This window comes from Perognathus longimembris, chromosome 3, assembly GCF_023159225.1.
Source record: "Perognathus longimembris pacificus isolate PPM17 chromosome 3, ASM2315922v1, whole genome shotgun sequence".
In the NCBI taxonomy this organism is placed as follows: Eukaryota; Metazoa; Chordata; class Mammalia; order Rodentia; family Heteromyidae; genus Perognathus; species Perognathus longimembris.
This window is the reverse complement of record NC_063163.1, coordinates 97,342,256-97,359,374: the sequence shown is the minus strand read 5'-3', so window position 1 is coordinate 97,359,374 and position 17,119 is coordinate 97,342,256. Positions and strand designations below refer to the sequence as shown.

At 45.4% G+C, this 17,119-nt stretch overlaps 1 protein-coding gene across 3 annotated transcripts in view; it reads left to right on the top strand.

Annotated features, from left to right (window-relative positions):
• The window catches only part of Cabin1 (calcineurin binding protein 1), a 132,877-nt gene that overhangs the window by 42,877 nt on the left and 72,881 nt on the right, over positions 1 to 17,119 (top strand). For all 3 annotated transcript variants that reach the window (XM_048343547.1, XM_048343548.1, XM_048343546.1), the window contains exons 23-26: positions 1,207 to 1,468; positions 8,426 to 8,686; positions 12,206 to 12,357; positions 14,078 to 14,259. In XM_048343547.1, coding sequence (XP_048199504.1) covers positions 1,207 to 1,468; positions 8,426 to 8,686; positions 12,206 to 12,357; positions 14,078 to 14,259 — 857 coding nt within the window. The remainder of the gene's footprint in view (positions 1 to 1,206; positions 1,469 to 8,425; positions 8,687 to 12,205; positions 12,358 to 14,077; positions 14,260 to 17,119) is intronic.

The window sequence follows — 17,119 nt, the reverse complement described above, 5'->3', positions numbered from 1 at the left end:
CAAGGTGAGGACAAATGGAGTTGCTGAAGGCATTCTGGAAATTGAAAAGAATTCCCTACTATGAAACTAGCCCTGGTGAAGGGGGTTTGTCACCTAATGCATGTTTCCTCCTCAGGGTGACTTCAGCAGAACTGTCAAGGTTTGGTAGCTTTGAGTCCCCAGGCCCCTGAGGAAGGAGAACCATTCTTAGGAACCCCTCACATAGGGGGTGATGCTTTTGTCTTTACTGTTCTCTAGCATAACTGAGCCTTGACTCTTTCCTGCTCCTTTGTTTACATGGTGTCATCTTTTGTTGCTAGAAAGCACATCTGTTTGACAAAGTTTCTCTGCCTTTATCATAGCTTGGAGATTATGAAATAGTCAGAAAGCCAGGCAGCCAGTTTAAAAGTCATGAAAGCTAACTTTGGCTGTCATAGACTAGAAATTGTTGATATTTGGGAGAATAGTATCTATCTTTCTGTTTGCTGTTTTTTATATTCTTTTGTACCACTCAGAAAATTCTAGGCTCTACAGACGCCCAGAAATTATATTGGTCTTGGTGTTTCTGTGACTGTCACTTGCTCACAGAGGTTTCTGTGTTCTCATGGTCACTTTCTTTAGGTGACCTCAGAATGGTAGAGGTTTCACCATCTTTTAGTTCTCTCACTTTTTATTTTATTTCTGGGAACTGAGCTAGAAAGGCCAGGGTCTACTCCATGTTCCAGAGAGACAGAGAAGGTAAGTAGGTGGGGCCCAGAGCGCTCTTGTACATCTGTTCTTGGTGGATGTGTTGATGGAAAGCTCTACTCTCACTGAAAGGAGAGAAGGTGACATCTGCTGCCAGTCTTCCTATCACTTTAGCTGGGCCCCTATTGATTATGATGCAGGGTCAAGGCCTGCTTTGTGAGTGACACCTCAGTGTAGGGAGAAAAGTCCAAGAGTCACTTGCTAGAAGGCCAATGAGTGCCTGTGAAATGCTGAGGGACTCACAAAGAGACTCATTTTGCCTCTTTCTTAGTACCTACATTTCTTCTCTTGAGGTGGGTCTTATCTATATGTCATGGCTAGTCTAGGTCATAGCCCTGGGTATACTGAGTGGCTGAGCTAGGCTGTGAGCCCTGGTGTGGGAGTGGAGTTTCCATATTATCTGTTTCCTAGCAGGCTGCTATGTCTTCTATGCCATGGAGGCAAAGGTATTTTTAGCTGACCTTTTTGTCATCACCTCAGATTCGATTCTTGGGCAGGCATGGCTCTAGCCCGAGCCAGCCGCATTCAGGACAAGCTGAACTCCAACGAATTGAAGAGTGATGGACCCATCTGGAAACATGCCACACCTGTCCTGAACTGTTTCCGGCGGGCCCTGGAGATTGACAGCTCTAACCTGTCCCTATGGATTGAGTACGGCACCATGTCCTACGCTTTGCACTCATTTGCTTCACGCCAGCTGAAGCAGTGGAGAGCTGAGCTGCCCCCTGAGCTTGTGCAGCAGGTGAGGAGGGACACTACAGAGGTCTTACCAACTTACTGTCTAACCTGAGTGTCCTTGGTCAGCAAAATTCTGTTTTTAGTTCTTTTTCTGACATCTCTCTCCCCAGGAGGCCAAGAAATTGTACCATGGTCAATGATAACTGTATTGGGCATTGGGCACTCAGTTCACTTAAGACATATATAAGGACTGGCTATTGTAACCTTTCTGGTTAGCCAGTCAAGTGGTAAGAGAGAGGTATTGTCCACTAGACCTAGGTATCATCTTTTTTTCCCCTCATCCCTTGTAAAATTCTTGATCTTCTGTTGAGGTTTTCAGTTTCTCTTTGTTGGGAGTGGCTAATGTGGAATACTGAGTCTGGACTGAGGTTGTTGCTCAGTATGATACCTTTGGCTTCTTGAGATGGAAGTGAAGAAACTGTAGTGATAAATCTTTGGGTTTTTGTTTGTGTGTGTGTGTGTGTGTGTGTGTGTGTGAGAGAGAGAGAGAGAGAGAGAGAGAGAGAGAGAGTACTGGTGCTTGAACCCAGGCCTGGGCACTGTCCCTTAGCTTTTTTGCTCAAGTATGGCATTCTACCACTTGCCACAGCTTTATTCTTGAGGTGTATCTTCTTAGCTATATGTCTTGTACAATACTTCTGGATTTTTATGGTTAATTGGAGATAAGAGTCTCAATGGCTTTCCTGCCCAAAGTTAGCTTTGAACTAGAATCCTCAGATCTCAGCCCCCTGAGTAGTTAGGATTACAGGTATGAGTCACTGGTCCTTGACTGATTTTTTTAATTTTAATTTTTTTGTTTTGGTGGGGATCAAACCTTGGGCCTTAAACATGACAATTGGTACTCTACCACTTACCTACATCCTAGTCTTTTACTGGCAAGTTTAGAGTGGTATAGCAGTAAGATATCACAACCCAGAAAGGTGTCTCAGGAGAGCAAGGTGCTGGAAGAGCCTGTGTAGCCAGGTAAACAGTACTGTGCCTGAAGTTTTACAGTGATCATCTATAATCAAAACCACAAACAAGATGATAGCATTCTTAGTACTATCTTGGGACTATTGGAAGACTGAAACTTGCAGCTCATAGTTATCTTCCTGTACTCATCTGAAAGCCTCCTGTTCTTGAGGGGCTTTTGACATGGTGCCTCCAGCCCCATTACCCTCTGAGATCCATGTCCCATTAGATAGGTACATGGGTTCCCAGAGCCCTTGAAATCTTCTTGGGCTCATGACTCATTTCTTAGCATAAAGCTAAGTAGCAGGAAGCCTAGTCCTGCTCAAAAACATGAGAACACTTTGTTGTCTTTTCTGACTATGAAAGTGATATTGTAGCCAGGCACTGGTGGCTCATGCCTATAATCCTAACTACTCAGGATGCTGAGATCTGAGGGTCATGGTTTAAAACCAGCCCAGGTAGTAAAGTCATGAGACTCTTTAGTTAATCACCAGAGTTCTGACAGCACCCAGGGACAGCACCCAGGCCTTGAGTTAAAGCCCCATCACTGATCCCCACCCCCACCCCCAAAAAAAGAGAAAAAAAGAAAGTGATATGTGTTTAGTATAAAAGTTCAAACATGTTTTGTGAAAAATGTAACAATGAATTTTACTGGTAGAGATAGCCACTTTCATAGACTGGGTGACATCTCTATCTATACAATTCCAAGGCTATTTGAGTATGGTCAACTCCAGGACAGCATCATAAAGTGAATTTTAAAGGACTAAATTATTATAGCAAATAGTGAATAAAAGGTAAGATTGGGTCTTCATCATGAAAAAAATTAAATGAATAACTCCTGAATCTTACATTACCAGAACTATGGTGACAGTTGCAAGTGTGTGCTAATTCTTCAAATGAACAAAAATTGTTCAAGTTTGATTGTGGGAGAGCTTAATTTTTTTATCACATTATCATTTGTATAATGTGATACACATCCTTTGCCTTTACAGCCTGAATTTAGAAGGTTACTTTTGTAAAAATATTTGAGGGCTGCTTTCCTTCCCCTAAGATTTTCTGAATTCTTTGTCTTTTTAGAAACTTGTTGTTTCTTACTTAGCCAGTTTTTCTCGGACATTGGCCAGCTGTGTTCATTCCTCATTCTCATGTGTTAAGCTTTGGCCAATGATCTGAGCAGTTGACCTTTATCAACTTCGTAACTTTGCACATAATATCCAAAACTTAAGATTTTACTTTGAAGTAGATTCTCATACTATTAGGCTAGATTTAATAGTATATCTGATCAGGGTTTCAAGCTAGCAACACTCCTTCATTGTGCAGTTGCATGAACCCTATAGATCAGTAAGGATGAGGGTTCCCATATCTGGCTGAGCATCAGAGTCTCTTGGGTATCAGGCATGTTAAGAGGCATTATCAGGAATTCACAGTCAGAAGCTGGGCTTTAGTAAGCTGATGGTTATTTTGTTTTATTTTTCTGGGTAATATTGATATAGCATTATACAGACAGGCCAGGCACCAGTGGCAGAGGATATAAATGGAAGGGGCAAAAGGAGGCACAAGGAGGTGGCAAGGATGCTCTCTGGAAGGGAAGTGAGTAGTTAAGTACGGACATGATCTTCATCTTAAATATTAACCTCCGGGGCTGGGGATATGGCCTAGTGGCAAGAGTGCCTGCCTCATATACATGAGGCCCTGGGTTCGATTCCCCAGCACCACATATACAGAAAATGGCCAGAAGTGGCGCTGTGGCTCAAGTGGCAGAGTGCTAGCCTTGAGCAAAAAGAAGCCAGGGACAGTGCTCAGACCCTGAGTCCAAGCCCTAGGACTGGTCAAAAAAACCCCCAAAACCCCAAATTAAATATTAACCTTCTCTGAAAATTCATTCTCAGCTGGTACCAGTGGCTCAAGCCTGTATAGTCCTAGCTACTCAGGAGGCTGAGTTTGAGGACTGTAGTTTGAAACCAGCCTGGGCAGTGAACTCTATGAGACTTTTATCTCCAGTTAACCACATAGAAAAAAAAATCAGAAGTAGAACTATGGCTCAAATGGTAGAGAGCTAGCCTTGAGCTAGAAAAAAATAAAACAGAACCCTCAGGGATAGCAGTTTAGGCCCTGAGTTCAAGTCTCAGGCCTGGCACCAAAAACCAAAACACCAACAACAAAAAGAATTATAGCATTGAGTGTAAAGGATAAAGCCAAAATCCCTATGGCATCTCTCCCTAGATCTTTTTCTTTTCTTTTCCTTCCTTCCTCCCTCCCTCCCTTTCTTCTTTCCTTCCTCCTTCTCACCCCCTCCCTCCCGTTCTCCCTCCTTTCCTTCTTTCTTTCTCTCTCCCCCTCCCCACTTCCTCCCTTGCCCCCTCTTTTTTGTGCCAGTCCTGAGGCTTAAACTTGGAGCCTGGATGCTGTCACTGAGAGCTTCTTTAGCTTAGGGCTAACACTCTACCTACCACTTGAGCCACAAAGCCACGTTTTGGCTTATTCTGAGTAGTTTATTGGAGATAAGAGCCTCATGTACATCTCTGCCCAGACTGGCTTCAAACTGTGATCCTCAGATCTCAGCCTCCTGAGTAGCTAGGATTACAAGTGTGAACTACCAGCACCTACCTCCCATCTAGTCTCCTTACTCTTGTCTCAGCAGCTTGTATCTTTTCAGACTTAACAAAATTTGCACAATTTTTTGTACATATTAATATACTTTAGAAAAAAACCACCATGATTTGTCTGTTTTCTCTTTTAGCCTTGAAGTACTATCATACCAAATAAAGCATTCACTTTTGTTTTTCCCAGAGCAGAGCTGTATCCAGGTTAATTCCTGTGTGTCTACTAGTATATTCCTTTTAAAGAGTGTAACCCTTTTTTGTTGTAGTTGCTCTGTGCAGAAGCCCCTTGCTAGATTCTATTTGTGTTGCAATGGCCCCTGAGCCCACAAGCCTAGGACTGAAGCTAGCACCCTGTGCTTTAGAGTCTGACTCCATAGAAGTCCTTCCTTGTAACTCCAGAAAGACCATTATCCTCTACTGGGGCACAGTGTGATGAGATGGGCCTGGTCTTTGGAATCCTTCCACTAATCTCCCGGCAGTGATGCCATATGAGATTTAGTAGAGTAGGAGATTTCCAGGCAATAAGTGTTGTGAGAAAGTAAATGCCCCTTTGGCTCTTAGCATACAGTTGTAGAGCTTTATTTGTACAACTCCCTGGAGGCTGGGGCAGGAGACCAAGCTCCACATCACACCCACCTTTTCTCCCTGCCTTGTTCTTCTACTTAGGCTCATGGCCTGTGGGGCTAACTTCAGTGTTGATCTGATGGAAGATAATATAGCTCAGGTTCTGAGACTAAGCTCTCAGGCTATCTCCTTGGAATGTCAGGGAAGGCGAGAAAGATGAAAATCCTCTAGGGATATTAGAGAAGGAGTTTGGAACTGGTCCAAGGGTGAAAACGGCCTTTCAGGGCTTCCCTGCAGTCTGTGTACTCTTTCCACTTCTGGGTGGCACCTTCCAGCCTTAAAGTGTGTTACAGAATGTAGTTCCCTGGTTGCTAGAGCGATGACTGGACTTCTGTGTCTTATTAGGCTGGGCTGCAGCACACATTTTGTCCATTATTTGAGCTGCATTGTCTTTTGCTTCTGCCTATGAACTCATCCAAAGGAGTTGTATGGAAATAGAGATCCATGATGTTGATTCTCAGGCAGAGGAAAGGCCTAGGATCCAGAGTTGTCTAGTTGAATGACCTGGAGGAATATCATGACATTCCTGCTGTGGTTTAGGCTGCAAATGAAGCTGGCTATTCCTTCTTCTAGGGAGTATTGGAAGATTTTAGTAGGGACATCTGCCTTAGTCATTTTCTGAGCCCTGGTCATGGAACCCCAGACACAAGGTGAACGAAGTACCAAAGTTGAAGATGTCCCTCCCACTCAAGATGGCAAGTCATCATGAAAATGTCCTGTAGAGCTTCTGAGACACATCCCCTCAGTGACTGTCCCTTCTTCTTCCTGCCTTAGATCTTGTACCTGCTGCACTTATCAAGGACAGGGACATCACCAGTTTAACCCTGTGTAGGAATGTGACTGGAATTCAGTTTCTTGGGGAGGGTCTGTGTGGTGTCAGAAACCAGCCAAAAGTTGCTCATCACAGTTACCTTTTCTTGGCTAGTGGTCATTATGGACTCCCGTGGCAGAGCTTAGTGGGGCAATGACTTGGTCAAATTCACACAGCTATTAAGCAGTTTGCATAGAATTACATTTCAGCTGTTGCCTTCTTCTGCAACAGATTTGCTACAGAATCTGTTTTAGGAGGGTATGATGAGATCACCTGATTTTACTGTTTTCCTGGCCTTGTAATTCTTTCTGCTATATTTCATCTAGTGATGGTCTCTTACTTCCTAAGTGTCTGTTTTCTTTGCCAAGAAGTGTCTGACAGAATACCTGAGTAGCATGTCACTCTTTTGTGTCAACTCCAAGGCCATTGCTACATGATATTCACAAAAGTAAGCCTCCATTGAGCTGAAGTGAGTAGAACAGGCTTGCCTGAATGGGCTAGGAGCCTGAGCATGTATGCCTGGCTGTCACAGCCCCCCTTCCTGGAGAACAATGCCTATGGCTTCTGACCTCACTCTGGCTCCTGAGGTTAAATGAGAAAAGGCCACAACTTCCTTGCCATCAAGCCAGGTGCATGGTGAGAAGTGGCCAGAGACCTGGAATGCTCAGAGCAGCTGCTTCTTTGCTTCTACGTGGTAATCTTCATCCTGTCCCAGCCTGATAGCTCTGGAACGGAGGGATGCATGTGTGCCTGACAGCTGCCAGGGGCTGCAGAGAAGCAACTGTCAAACTGGAAAGTGTCTTACAAGCTATCCCTCTGTCTTATTTCTGTCTTAGGGGTTTTAAGGGGATAGCTGGAGATACTTCTGTAAATGCAGATTCCCAGGTCAGTGGGCATTAGATGATAGGCTGAGGAATCTGTCCTTTAAATAGGATAGGGAGAAGAGAGGGAGACAGTCAGGTGCACAGCTTTCCTGGTGCTGTGGAACTGAATCCTGGGTGAATATCTTCCCCAGCTCTGCTTGTTTGCCCTAGTAGAAGATGAGGGAGCAGGGTGCTCACTGCCTGCAAATATCTACTCTGATCAGAGACATTCTCAAAGTGACATGGCAGAGTTGACAAGGGACCTCTAGCCTTGTCCTTTATTTTCCCCCTTTATGGGCACAAGTCTTTTCTGTAGCCACACAGGTCATACTTGAGAACTTCAGAGAGGGTTCAGTAGTTACTTTATAAACTCATAGAGGGCTGGGAATATGGCCTAGCTGCAAGAGTGCTTGCCTTGTATACATGAAGCCCTAGGTTCAATTCCTTAGCACCACATATTTAAAAAAGGACAGAAGTGGCGCTGTGGCTCAAGTTGGCAGAGTGCTAGTCTTGAGTAAAAAGAAGCCAGAGACTGTGCTCAGGCCCTGAGTTTAAGCCATAGGACTGGCAAAATAAATAAATAAATAAATAAATAAATAAACTCATAGGCTGTTAGATACTATAGGGAGAAAGTAGAAGAAAAGATCTTTGGGTTTGATGAGAGAGGACCTGAGTTTAAGTCCAACTCTTTGTGTTACTTAGTGTATGCTTTAAAAAAAAAATTTACTTATTTATTTGCCTGTCCTGGAGCTTGAACTCAGGGCCTGAGCACTGTCCCTGGCTTCTTTTTGCTCAAGGCTAGGACTCTGCCACTTGAGCCACAGTGCCACTTCTGGCCTTTTCTATATATGTGGTGCTGTGGAATCGAACCCAGGGCTTCATATATACAAGGCAAGCACTCTTGCCACTAGGCCATATTCCCAGCCCCTAGTGTATGGTTTTGAGACTCCCCAGGGTCTTCTACACTTCATTTTTACCAGCTGTAAAATGGTGGTAAACAGTTCTGGTCTCAAGGTTGTTGAGAGGAATGTCAGCTGCTTTCATAGAAGAAGTATGATCCTTGGACAGGTTTGGGCCTTGCACCTAAGCGCAGTCTGGTCTTGTTACAGATGGAGGGCCGGCGTGACAGCATGCTGGAGACAGCCAGGCACTGTTTCACATCGGCAGCCCGCTGTGAGGGTGATGGTGATGAGGAAGAGTGGCTTATCCACTATATGCTGGGCAAGGTGGCTGAGAAGCAGCAGCAGCCACCAGCCATCTACCTGCTGCACTACAGGCAGGCTGGCCACTACCTGCACGAAGAAGCGGCCCGCTACCCCAAGAAGATCCACTACCACAATCCACCTGAGCTGGCCATGGAGGCCTTGGAGGTGACTTCCCACTGGCCCAGGGAGGGAGGCAGGGAAAGAGTCAGCTGGTCTCTTGTTCTCTATGGAGATGGGGCTGTAGTCCCAGTGATTCTGCTATAAACCCACTGGAAACACCTCTGTGTCCAGAAGCTTCATGTGCAATTAACTTGAAACAGCCTTTCCTCTTTTTCTAAGTATACTTATTACTCTTTCTGAGTATATTAGCATTTTGTTCTTACATACCAGAGGAAAACCACCCTTCATTAGCACATAGTTTCTAAGAACCTGTCCTTAACAAGGCAGTACAGTGCATTATCTCTTTGTGTCTGAGGCATTTGTACCTACAATCTGACTGGAGGAGGACAGACACCTTTGTTCTTGGGTGCAGATAAGACACACAGGCCTATTGAAACCTTAACCTATGCCTGGACTATGCGGCTTGGTAAGGTTGAACAAAGTAAACAAGCTGCTCTAGATCCTAGATTTGGGTTTTCTTATTGCTACTCAAGAGAAAAACAGTTCCTTGTTGTGTTTTTTTTTAATTTCTGAGATTCTTTTATGATTTCCAGAGCATTTTTTAATTTTCTTTTTATGATGGTATTGGTACTTGAACTCAAGGGTTCACTATCTCACTAGGCTTGCCTTTTACAACTGGTGCTTTACAACTTGAGCCATGCCTCCAGTCTAGACTTTTGCTCCTTAATTGGAGGTAAAGTCTCATAGACTTTTCTGCCTGAGCTGGCTTCAAATTGTGATCTTCCAGGTCACAGTCTCTGGAATAGCTAGGATTACAGGAGTGAGCCACTGGCACCCAGCCCAGGACCCTCTTTTTAATACTTGCTAATCTTGTGAGAAAACAAAAAAAGGTCAATTAAAATGTTTTTTTCTCCCCCTCCCCCTCCCCCTCCCCCTCCCCCTCCCCCTCCCCCTCCCCCTCCCCCTCCCCTCCCCTCCCCCTCCCCCTCCCCCTCCTCCCCCTCCTCCCCCTCCTCCTCCCCCTCCTCCTCCCCCTCCTCCTCTTCCCTTTTTTTTTTTTTTTTTGCGGGTCCTGGGCCTTGAACTCAGGGGCCTGGGCTCTGTCTCTGAGCCTTTCTGTGCTCAAGGCTAGCACTCTACCTCTTGAGCCACAGCACCACTTGTGGCCTTTTCTGTTTATGTGGTACTGAGGAATTGAACCCAGAGCTTTATGCATGCTAGGCAAGCACTCTACCACTAAGCCACATTCCCAGCCATACTTTTTTTCCCCCGCAAAATGGTTTATAGTAGCCCTTTGGGGGCCAGTGTGGGATTCATCAAGAAATATGTAGCTATAGCTTCCTATCAATTTTTTTTTTTTTTTTTTTTTTTTTAGTAGCAGCCTAGATACTGCCATTCACAGCCCCGGGTGTCAAATCCTTCCCTGTCACAGTTCTTTCATGCCATCCACTTGGGGCTATGTGCTTTGGAGGAACTCTATTTTGGGAATGAGAAGGCTGAAGTCTAGGAGAGAGGTGTGACCCAGCTTTAAGCAGCCAGCAGGAGAGAGGAGCTGGGTCAAATCCCACTGAGCCTGTGGCGGATATGCAGCACCTTTGGGCAGTAATGACCCAACACATGGAAAGAAGTGCCCTGGCCCTCAGAAAGATGATGTCAGTTCCATGATTTTTTTTTTCTTTGAGTTTTTGGCTTTCGTAGTTGCCTGGTAGAGCTTATTAGTGGTCAGAATGGTGCCCTCCCATGAGTGGATTGCCCATCAACAGCATCCTGTGCTGGCTTGTAGGTACACAGAGTTCATTTTGGAGTACTCTGCTCTGCACAGCCAATGTAGCCATGTAGCTTTAAGTCAGATGGCATGTGTGTATGCCTTGTTTTTAAAAATGGCAGTTCTCTGAAGAACTTACCTTGCCCTGATATAAATGAAGTGCCCTGATTCCTCTGATGTGAAGCCTTCATTCAAAATACTTGTCACCTGGATCAGCTTTGCCAGTTGAATACTTTATCCTACCCCAAGTTTGGCCACCTGGTATACAGAATGGTTTTCTACATGCAGAAAGTGAAAGAAAGATTATATAATTGAAATGAGTGGGATGGGAATATGGCCTAGTGGCAAGAGTGCTTGCCTCGTATACATGAAGCCCTGGATTCAATTCCCCAGCACCACATATATAGAAAAAGTCAGAAGTGGCGCTGTAGCTCAAGTTGGCAGAGTGCTACCCTTGAGCAAAAAGAAGCCAGGGACAGTGCTCAGGCTCTAAGTCCAAGCCCCAGGACTGGCAAAAATAAATAAATAATGATTGAAATGAAATGAGAGTACTTTGTTTATGCTGGTCTTGGGTCTTGAACTCAGGACCCGAGTACTGTCCTTGAGGGGTTTTTTTTGCTCAAAGTTAGCTCTCTACCACTTGAGTCACAGCCTACTTGTGGCTTTTTTGGTACTTAGTTTGAGATAAAGAGTCTCACAGACTTTCCTACCCAAGCTGGTTATGAACTGTGATCCCCATATCTCAGCATTCTGAATAGTTAGGATTACAGGCATGAGCCACCAGCACCCCACTTTATATTTATTTATTTTAATTTTGCGTGGTATTGAGAATTGAGCTCAGAGGTATGTGCTTGCTAGGAAGCAGTAGTATTTGAGCCACAACCCAACTTGGTATCCTGTTGACAGAAATAAAGTTGCTAGGCCATGGAGTTAGTAAGTCCAAGGATAGACTGGGAATAAGGGTTCTGGGTGACATATTGCAGCCCTCTGTCTGAGATGTCTCCTTGAGAATATTGGGCAGACCTAACTAAAATGATGCCATCTGAGGGAATGCTTTCTCTAGGATATGGAAAGACCTGCTTAGTCAGGGCCTGAGGTGCCAGCAATTCTTAGTCCTTATGACAGACACCCATTACATCCTTCATGGAGTAAATGGTATAGGTGAGAGCTACATCACACCCACACTGGGGTGGCAATCCCAAGTCAGCTATACAGCTGCCTGCATGTGTTATACATAGGACAGTAGAGAACAGGAGACAAAACAGACCTGGGTCGAATCTGGCCCTGGATTTTCCCAGTGGCTGAGCTTTGTGAAACTCACTTCACCCATTCATAAATAGACACTGTGCTCATCTATCTCATGTTGTGCTCTCCCTGCTTACTTGCCCTAAAACCTATGGGCGCCTGACTCTTCCTCCTAGGGACAGTGTTACAAACAAATCCTACCTGGTCCTTGCTTCCACAGCATATTTACTCAGTCCAGTATAGAGATAGATATGGAGGCTTAGTATCTGTGAGTACTAGGAGAGGAGCACAAAGAGGGCAGCAATGTCATGGCAAGAGGCAGTGCCAGTGAAAAGGGCTGAGTGGGTTGTTACTGTCATTTCACCACCATGTGTCTGGTTTAATTTTCAGAGCTCATCTTGAATTAGTTATAGGTTGACTGACTTTCAAGCTAACAAAACCAAGTTAGTATGTGGTAACCTGTTGCCCCAGGCAACATTTATAGTGTGGCTACCTGGCCTGTGGAATAGAGCTTAGCACTGAGAAGATTGTTCACATCAGAGGTGTTGTTCTAGGTGTACTTCCGGCTCCATGCTTCCATCCTGAAACTCCTGGGGAAACCTGATTCTGGGGTTAGTGCAGAGGTCCTGGTCAACTTTATGAAGGAGGCTGCAGAAGGACCCTTTGCCAGGGGCGAGGAGAAAAATACACCCAAAGCTTCAGAAAAGTGAGTAGCTTGCTTGCAATGACCCCAGAGTGCTCATTTTCTATGGTATAGTGGTCACAGAGAATTGGAACTCATCTGGAAATACTGATGGCTAGGCCAAAATAATTCTTTGGAATCTGTGGAGAGTGAGCGTGCAGTCTTTGGTCTCTTTACACTGTGGCCATGCCTGGTACTGTCCTACCCTCAAGGCAAGTCCAGGGGAGAGATCAACCTTAGTGTTCTGCTAATATACAGTGATATCCCATGCATAGGAGCATATAGGAAGCCTTGCCCAAGGATGCCTGGTGTGTATTCTATTCTCTTGAGAAGCATTAAAGGGTATGGGAGATAGGGGCTTTTCTCTAAGTGCCAGAGAGCTCAGACAAGCTAGGGCCCTGGCATGGTCCCCTCAGTGGTGTGGAGTGAATTCCTGTCATTCATCTGTGTCCCTGCTCCCATGTGAATTGTCTCTGTGGCCTAGACATCTTTCACACTGATATCTCCATCTTGGAGGCCCCTACCTAGCTGGTCACTGTTTAGGATTCAGCTGAGAACTGGGGAGATCTGTTCCCTGACCCTGACCCTGAAGGTCATCTGTACACTGCCACAGGTAGTTACATGACATGCGCCTTTGGTGAACAGCAGAGACAGTGCCCTTTTCTTGTGGAAGAGATAGGTATAAGTGTACCCACTTGGGTGGGTATGTTGTGTCTAGAAGTTTCAGGTATATATGTTGTAAATCCTCAAGGGTACAATGAAGTTATCTTTAATTGATCATAATTCTCTTTAAAATTTTTTAATTATAGAAATAATATAGTTAGAGGAAAATCAGACACACATATATGCATAGACTAAAATGTGACAGAATGCCCTCCCAACTTAGATGTTACAGTTTAATTTCTTTTTATTTTATTAGCTTACATGAATTATACAGAAGGGCTTTCATAGTTACTATTTCCACACATGTTTACAATTAACTATACTCAATCTTACCCCTGCTATCACTTTTCCTTTCCCTTCTTTTCCCTTTCCCCAAACCTCATAGCTTCTCAAAATGTTTTCTGTATATTTGTCCACACATATACATATGTCCAATTCTAGGGTTTCTTTTATTTTTATAAAAATGATCTGTTTAAGGTACTATTCTAGAATTTGTTTTTCCTCTTAATGGTGAGTCTAGGGCACTATAGAGGTGACATCCTATTTACCAGTTTTTTTCTATTCCATACTTACTGTTGCATCATAAGATAATCAGGGATTTTTTTGTAACCATTTCCACGGACAGGAAGGTGTTCCTACATTTTTTTTGTTGTTTACTTGTGTTATAGCAGGTATCCTTAGGCATATGTGAACCTCCTGCACTAATGTAGCCATAGTTTCTGTTCCTTCATTTGTTGGGGTTTAGACATATTGGGCTGTCACATAGAAGGGCACTGACTTGAAGTGAACTGGTGTTGGAGTGCTTCTGAGGTGAGGCTTGTCACTTCTTGAGTAGTTTCCTGGGCCTGACACCCAGAGTCACTGGCAGTCTGGCCAGAAAAGTAGGGAAGTATCTACGTAGGGGTAAAACTGGGTGGGTACTGTTGAGACTGCTCTTTGAGGAGCTTAACCAGATAGGGTGGGAGCCACTAAAGGTAAGTGGGAGCAGGAAGCCCTGGGAAGGGTACCAACTCACAATGCCACATGTCCATTTCACCATGACATGGAGCCTGACCTGCTCCCCAATCCTCTATCCCCACAGAGAGAAGGCCTGCCTGGTGGATGAGGATTCCCACTCTTCAGCTGGGACACTGCCGGGCCCGGGAGCCTCCCTACCCTCCTCCTCCTCTGGCCCAGGTCTGACATCCCCACCTTACACAGCTACTCCGATTGACCACGATTACGTCAAATGTAAAAAACCCCACCAGCAGGCAACGCCGGACGGTATAGTCCCTGTTCTCCCTACTGCCAGCCCAGGGCGGCACACCAATCATGGGGAGGGTGCTCAAGCGAATTTGTTTTGTCGCTTTATTTTGGTGAGGGGGGGTGCCGGGTCTGGGGTGACACGGGCAATGTTGCGGCTGTTCATTAACTTCATGGACTCACGGTGAATCTTGTGCTTCTAAGACATGCTCAGGGTCGCCACCTGCCAGCTTGCCCACCTGGGAGCCAGGGGAGGGGCAGCTTGGACTAAAGGGTCTCACTTTTTTGGGTCTACCTTTTCTCGCCTTCAAAGTTAGGGGTGCTGGCATCTTCCCTTGAAGGGCATTTTGGAAGACTTGTAGGTTATCTAGAGGCCTACATCGTTCAGCAGTGCATTGTTAGAGCTCTTTCCTGGGGATGATTGTGGGTAGGCCTGACTATATCTGTCACCCTTGGGCATCCAGATGGGGTTACCTGGGACTGTATGCAGGGCCATCCCATGTGGGATGGGGCAGGTGGCGACCATTCAGTCACATTTCTTACTAACATTAGGAGGCTTGCATGCTGGCCTGTAGCTTGAATTTTTCACATTCTCATCTTTATAGTGACAAGCTGAGGACAACATACTTGTTAGGATAAACCAAATTAGTGGATTTAGAGGGCCATTCAAGTGGAGCCTTGGGGAGGTGGTGACACCATTGAAAGATACCTGGCTCCTCATTCCCATGCTGCTCATCTCATCCAGGCTGTTGGGAAGCAGGCCTTGCTCTGCTTCCCACAAGATGATAGGGCATCTGTAGGTTGGTAGGATTGGTTGTAGGCCGATGCCTCCTGCTGTGTAGAGTGGCTTCCTGAGGATGGGTCCTCTGGGGACTATGGTAGCCTTAAAGCTGAGGTCCAGGGTGGGTGAAAGAGCATTTGGGGCTCACCACTTTGGTTCCAGCACCCTACAGGCTCAGTGGGTGTACAGGTTCCTGGAGAGCATGGACATCTGCCCCCAGCTTGCTCAGTCCAAAGCAGATTTAGAGAAACACTGGTAAAGAATAGCAAGGTCGGGCTGGGGATATAGCCTAGTGGCAAGAGTGCCTGCCTCGGATACACGAGGCCCTAGGTTCGATTCCCCAGCACCACATATACAGAAAACGGCCAGAAGCGGTGCTGTGGCTCAAGTGGCAGAGTGCTGGCCTTGAGCGAGAAGAAGCCAGGGACAGTGCTCAGGCCCTGAGTCCAAGGCCCAGGACTGGCCAAAAAAAAAAAAAAAAAAGAATAGCAAGGTCGCTGGGCCTCAGGTTTCCTAAGTGTAGGATTTAGTGATCTCCTGAGAGGACGAGAGATTATATCTTCTCTTGGCTTTGGCTTGGGTCTTCAGCATGTATGTTGAGAGAGAAGCCAAGGATCTGTAAGTGTGCTGTGTGCTTCCATTCCCTCCCAACAGAGTTGTGTCCTCACTGTAGTCCCTCACTGTAGTGTCCCTTCCTGACCCAATGCACTGAACAGAGCTAGGAGAAGCTGAATGCCTTCTCCAGTCTTCAGTTCTGCCAACATTTCTTAAATGAGATACTTCCTCCTCCTCCTCCTTTCTTAAGTTACCTCAAATTAACTGGGGGAACCACCCTGCTCCAATTGTTCACTCTTGAGAATATTGAGAAAACACTAACAGTTAAGACCTTGCCCTAGGAGTTACTCTCTGCCACTTTCTTTGAGGAAGTTCCAAAGGAGAGAGGATTGCCTCTCTCAGGTATCCACATGCTCTGTGCTCCTGTTCATGTGCTCCTGGGCTGGGGAGAACCAGCACCAGCCCTGTAGCCTCCCAATTTCCTGCAGGTGCCAGGGGCTTGACTCTGAGCCCATCGGGCTAGGTATACCTCCAGGAGCAAGAAAGGAGGCAGAAGTGCTTCAGAATGGAGGTACTATCACCACCTGCTACTGGTGGTCTGGATGTGCCACTACAGAGTGCAGGGGTTGGGCATTGGGCATGGCAGATCAGGATGCCAGCATCATAACAGCCACTTGTTTTGGAAGTATGCAGAACAAGTAAGCTCAAATATACTTTTAGTAGTTTCAAGGTGCTTTTTTAAAATTAAAATTTTATTGACAAGGGGTCAAAAATTTTATTGTTCAGAGGGGTTACAATTACATAATAAGGTAGTGAGTACATTTCTTGTCATATTTACTATACCCTCCCTCATTTTTCTTTCCCTTCCCTAGTTCAGGTAAGCATATATACAATATCCAGTGTACCAAAATCATATACAGTAACCACATGGGGTATGCCAAAGGAAGTCCATCAAGCTGATTTTTTTTATTAATACTTTGGGATTCTCTGATGCCTCACAGCTCTACCTTTATTCAGTTCCAGTGTGCTGAGAGGGGGTGAGAGGCCTAGTACTTTCAGACAGCCAAAGAACACTGTCTGCAACAGAGAAAAATTGGGGGCCTGAAAATGGCCATGATCTTTGAATGCCAGTGCCCCTTTTAGCCACTATTCTGGTTCCTAGGAAAAGAACCAGACTCCAGGCAGAAGCAGCAGATTGCCATGTCAGGAGATTTTCTGATAATCTCAAGAATCCACACTGCTCACTACTTACTACTCCTGCTTCCTAATGAGACCTGACCATGGGAGGATAGTGTATGGCTCATACTTTCCATTCATCATTTCATCCTAGGACCAGCTTCAGATCCTCTGTGGGAAGATAGGATATTAGCACTGACTGCAGGTCACGGCCAAGCCATCCCATTGCAAGAGTGATGGATACTTATAGCCCGGGTAGCAATAGGGTTAGGAAGTCAAGGGCAGAGCAGGCTCTGGAGTTAGAGATATCTGAGTTCCAATTCTAACTCCATTGCTTACATGCTCAGCGTTCTTGGATAAGAGATTACC